Source organism: Strongylocentrotus purpuratus, unplaced genomic scaffold (assembly GCF_000002235.5).
Source record: "Strongylocentrotus purpuratus isolate Spur 01 unplaced genomic scaffold, Spur_5.0 spur5_scaffold_13, whole genome shotgun sequence".
Taxonomy (NCBI): Eukaryota; Metazoa; Echinodermata; class Echinoidea; order Camarodonta; family Strongylocentrotidae; genus Strongylocentrotus; species Strongylocentrotus purpuratus.
This window is the reverse complement of record NW_022145598.1, coordinates 30,776,837-30,782,623: the sequence shown is the minus strand read 5'-3', so window position 1 is coordinate 30,782,623 and position 5,787 is coordinate 30,776,837. Positions and strand designations below refer to the sequence as shown.

Genomic DNA, 5,787 nt, shown 5'->3' with positions numbered 1-5,787 from the left:
GAAAGTTATGTAATCGTTATTCATTCTTGCACATTCAGTGCAATCCATGATACACAGGTGGAAGTATTCTTTCAAAGGGGAAAACAAAGGCTATGTTATATAGCACCTTCATCGCTGTAGGAATGATTATTTCACAATGTACAAAGTGGGACCTCTTCATGTTTTGAAGATCTGTGGATATTCGGGGTCATTGCAGTAATGTGCTAACCGTGAACTGGTCTATTGCAGGGCCTGCGGAAAATACAGATGTGGCTCCCCCTCGGCCAACGAAACCCAATTATATCTCATTATTCATTTAGCACTATGTCTAACCTTACTGTTATTCCTATGTAATTTAAATAGAAGAGTTATTAGATGATTGCAGATTCCATTTGATTGTGAGTACAAATTTTCGTACTGTTATAAATGATCAAAACTCTTACTCTTTCGCGAAAGAAAAGATGATATTCGGGCAAGTGGCGTCAGCCTGTTGGTCAGTTCGAGACAGTCCGATTCTGGGTTAATGGGTCATTAATGGTTTTGAGCTATTCTTACAGATTGAAGCATTGAAATTTATGCTTAGACCTTTTTGGAGCTCATGAATGCAACAATCTTCACGTATTTTGTTTTTCCCAATGTCTTACCATGAAGCAGGTATTTTCCCTTGCGGATTACAATGGAACCCAATTTGTGACCACCTGTAAAGAAAGACCACCTGTCTAAACAGGTCGTTCTGAGAAGTGTTCCCCTCTGAAATGCACAAAAGCTACATCTGCATATAGATCACCTGCTTTTATACAGACCACATTTCTTGTCACCCTTGAGTAATCTTTATTTACAGATGTAATACTTATAAAAGAAATATTATCCTGCTGTCCCTCTTTCTAGCGCTCTGTAAAGTTTGCTACGACGATGTGGGTTGCTTTAGTCGAGTCTTTTTTACCTGCCATCATCGACACCCGGACTCGCCGGCCAAGATCGGCACGACGTTCACTCTCTTCACCCGCTCGACCGCCGGCGACGTCGGAGTTGGAGAGTCGATGGACAGGAAAATTCCGTCAACGATTACAGCGTCGAAGTTCGATGCGAGGAGGGGTACGAAGATTCTGATACACGGCTGGAAGGGAAGTATGGAGGGATACAGGTGGACTGGTATGAGGGACGCTCTGCTTTTGAGGGTACGTGGAAGACAAGAGAATATTATTTTAACAGAAGTTGTTATGAGAAATTGTAATACTGTCATGTGCAGAAGTAATACATTGCTTCCCCTCCATATATATCTCTCCCCCCCCCCCCACTCTCTCTTTCTATCTCGCTATTTCTCCCTCACCCCTCTCCCTCCCCCTCTCTCTCTTGCTCTCTCTGTCTCTGTCGCTCTCTCTCTCTCTCTCTCTCTCCTCTTATTCCCACTCTCGATCTTCGTCCCTCTTCCTCTTCTCTTTCACCTCTAATATAATTTCTTTCTTGGTACCATCCTTTCCCACTCCCTCTTTAACTGCCAGTCTCTCCTTAATTCATTATTTTCCATTAATTTGAATTTATTTGTAGATATTCACGATCGCAAACTATATAAGTAATTAACTTTATCGGTTATTTGTATACCTTCTTTTACAACCAACAGAAATAAAGTTCGGATGACAAGAAGATGTGTCATAATCTTTATTTTTAACATTTAACAGTTGAAGCATCACAATCAGGCTATTGAATTTGCCTCTTATAGATTTTAAAAATAAATAATTTGCGATCTTGTGTAAAGTTTCCATGGTTGCGTCATGTGTTCTTTTTAAAGCAATACAGCCCTGAATGTTAATAAGGGCTGATATTTCGGTATTTTGACAATTTTCACCACTTTTACCTTTATAAAAACACAAAGGAAGACGTCAACGTGATCATGGTCGACTGGTCTTTGGGTGCTCGAAGACAATACCCGACGTCGAGAGCCAACTCTCGCGTGGTCGGTCGCCAGGTCGCCAGGTTAATCGAAGCCCTCAATGTACACGGCGGGGCTCTTTATATCGACGTCCATATCATTGGGCACAGCTTGGGCGCCCACATTGGGGGCTACGCAGGGTCATCCACCCATGAAATGATCGGAAGAATATCAGGTACGTGATTTTTTTTTTAATTATTGTTATTATTTATTCGGCCAATCATAAAAGCACAATACAATTACATTTTGACAGATCATGCAATACATACAAAATACAAGAGGAAAAGGGAGGGAGCAGCGTGTGGGCCAGGGCTCACAAAAGTGAAATTCAACACTATTACCCGGAGGTATGTGAGCCCTCAATGTTGCTCCCAAATCAACTTAAATATAAACATAACATTGTCACATACATAATATTGCACATTGTTTGAAAAAAAATCTTAACTCCTCCCTCCCTCCAAAAACTAAGACTAAAATGACACATTTATTACATATCGCATATTCCTACAAATAAGGATATAATTCAGATGTACCAAGACAATTATAAATCATTATGATACAAGCAGCATTATATTAGAGTAATGAGGAATTAAACAGGAATCTGGTATCTTCAACAGGGTTGAGAAAATCACATAATGCATCTAGTAAAGACGCAGGATATAAAGCTTACGGTATGCCCGCCCCCCCCCCACTCAGTGTTATTTAGGGTACGCATATGCGTGTTCCAACCGACCCCCCCCCCCCCCCTTTTCAGCAAAAGTCAGGTGTGTAAAGTCAATACGGCTCGACCTTTTTCTTTTGTATACGAGCCTTTTTCAGCACCCCCCCCCTTTTTTTAGCAAAAGTCCGGTGTGTAAAGTCAATACGGGTCGACCTTTTTCTTTTGTTACGAAAAGGACATTTTGGCAACACGCATGCGGTCATTTCGAAACCTGAGTGGGGGGGGGGGGGGGGCCGGGACGGTATGCAAGGGGCCTAGTATCAAAATGAAAGTGTATAAATGATGTAAAATACAAGTATAAAGAGAATATAAGTGTTATATAGGCCTGAAGAAAGAATGTCTATATTATCTGTGAGCCTATTAATATGTAATAAATAAGTAAGAGTAGTTATGTACAATACAATTGTAATATGTATAATGTTTGTACATTAAATCAAGCAAAGAGTGGCGCCCCCCCCCTAAAAAGATAATAACAATGATAGTGGGCTTACCGACATTCTGGTAAAAAAATAAGATGCACCATCATGAAAACAGGTTTCAAGAGCCTTGTGAGTCACCAATTAAAATGTGTGATCATGACAATGACGCGTTATTACGTAATCTCAACATGATTTCTGTAGGAGTCAATAGCGTATTGATAATGCCCTTGAGTTGATTTTTCGGGAAAACGGTTTGCATACCTGACTCTCAACATTTTCCCGGTCCGTTCATCATTTTGATACCATTTTCTTTATAATAATAATAATAATAATAATATCGAATATTTAGGAGCGCTAAAAAACAATAAGTACCATAGCGCTTACAATGAAAAGAGGACAAAAAAGTACAGTACAGGGAGTATATCACATAGATCATTGGGGAAAAAGGTGAGTTTATCAGGAAAGTACTAACATAGTCTAAGAACCTGTCCCGAAATAGTCACCCAATTAGGCCTATGTAACATTGGACCCTTAAGTAACTGAGCATTATTTTTCTCAAGCCTATTCCGGCCCTTACACGCTTCTTTCGCCCATAAGATGTACACACTGGCGAAAGGTGTCTTGGATTCGATTACTTCTATATTGGTAATATTTCCCCAAGAGCATTGCGTGTATTCTGATTGTTTAGTACAATATTCAAACTATTTTGAATATAATTATGGCAGATCAAATATTGATCAAAGAGTAGGTCTATTGGCAATGTGACACAATTCCTTAAAATTGTGTTCATGCACTGTTCTCAATAATGTATAAAACAGCAGCTGTACACTTGAGGTTCTTGTCTGGCATTAGGCGTACTTCCCACCGAGTTTGCGGGCCCAAGAAAGGGGGGGGGGTATTTTTGTCATTTAATTTGCGCAGTGCTGAGTAAATGCCCTAAATTAAAAATATAATAATAATTGCGGGGGGGGCATATAGCTTGAATTACTTAGAGCTATTTTTACATTCCATTTTCTTGTTACGTAATTATGCACATCTGTTTCCTGATGCAATAGAGTAGTGAACTTCGCCGTTGTTGCAGCGGTATTGCTAGTAGTAAAGCATCCTCCGATGTCGGCGGCGCTCTCCACTTTGTATATCAACATGACAAACAGATGTTTCGGCCTCATACACGTAGGCCCCTAATGAAAGAAAATGGGAAACGGGGCCTTCATTAATTTGATATTAACTGACCCAATCTCTCCCCCGCCTTCTCTCTCTCTCTCTCTCTCTGTCTCTGTCTCTGTCTCTCTCTCTCTCTCTCTCTCTCTGTGTGTCTCTCTTCTTTCTCTCTCTCCCCCCTCTCTCTCTCTCTCTCTCTCTCTCTCTCTCTCTCTCTCTATATCTTTATACCAGGTTTGGACCCTGCAGGCCCAGGGTTTGGCGGGAAACGGGTGAGGAACTTCTGTCGTCTAGACAAATCCGATGCAACTTTTGTTGACGTCATACACACTGACGGTGAACTGATCGCAATGGGAGGACTTGGGCTCACGGATGAGGTAACTATGGAAACTATTGTAAAAGATGTTCCTCTTTTTTGTGATTAAAGAAGGGGAAATCAGACAAGGGCTACATGACGTTAAACGTAGGCCTGCTAATTTCTAATCTAATTTGGTAATACAGGGGTACTATCTCTACCCCCTCATTTTCACCTTCCCCTCCCACCCATCCCCTCTCTTTATCTCTCTCTCTACCTCTGTCTCTGTCTGTCTGTATGTCTCTCTCTTTCTCTTTTTCATTATTTTCCCCTCTTTCCTACTTGTTCACGTTCTACGCCTTCCCCAAAACTTCCAAAGCTTTGGCGGGGGGGGGGGCACATTTCCGGGGAAAAAAGGGATTTTCAGGATATTTATTGACTAACCAACAGACTGACTTATTTTTTTCACATCTTTACCCAAAAAAAATCCGTTATGAGTCATTATTCAGGTCTCAAATTGAAGAGAATCTTTAGTGTATTCCCCGGGATTTTCAAGTGTAGGAACAAGGGCGGGTTGCGGTCTCCTAAGTTTGCCAGTATTTCCCTATATTCTCTGATCACTTAGTCGCTTCTTTGTCCTCAATCATTTCACAGCTTGGCCACCAAGATTTCTATCCCAACGGGGGGATGGACATGCCCAATTGCTACTTCAGCATCATCTGCGACCATATGAAAGCCATTGCATACTACACCGAGAGTATCTCCAAAAGTACCCCATGCCGCTTCAGGCCCACCACGTGGGCACCTAAATGGGACAACTACAAGAAGAGAATACAAACTCGGGACTGTCGGAATATGGCTTGCCCCGATATGGGGTACACTGCAAGTCCCATTCATGACGAAGGCGTGTTTTATCTCAAAACAAATAAATATTATCCCTTCTGTCAAGGGTAATAGACGATTTCAGGAAAATCACCACAAAATGGAAATATGAAAGAAACATCAAAAGAGTTGATATCAATCGAAACTATGTACATAAGAGATAGGAGATCAAACTTGCGATTGATTGGAGGACTTTCGATTGATTTGGATCAATCGCAACTCTTTGTAAGACGGTGCCCAGTAAATGCCTACTACTAAATGATAAGCGATACATTATGTACATATTAAAGTAATTCCTACTTCTTTTCACCTTCAAATGTATCCATTGTCTCGCCCCTTCATTCTTATTTGAACTCCTGCATACATCTTTACCAGGCAGCCTTCCCGGTACTCCCTCCGT

The 5,787-nt window shown here is 41.1% G+C and overlaps 1 protein-coding gene across 1 annotated transcript; it reads left to right on the top strand.

The window, feature by feature from the left end:
- The first annotated feature begins 803 nt into the window (after nt 1-803).
- LOC115918568 (pancreatic lipase-related protein 2-like) lies at nt 804-5,546 on the top strand. Its single transcript, XM_030983336.1, has 4 exons — nt 804-1,157; nt 1,853-2,084; nt 4,445-4,587; nt 5,160-5,546. The coding sequence occupies exons 1-4, from the start codon at nt 1,020-1,022 to the stop codon at nt 5,457-5,459; spliced, it is 813 nt and encodes a 270-aa protein (XP_030839196.1). The 5' UTR covers nt 804-1,019; the 3' UTR covers nt 5,460-5,546.
- Nucleotides 5,547-5,787: the final 241 nt, after the last annotated feature.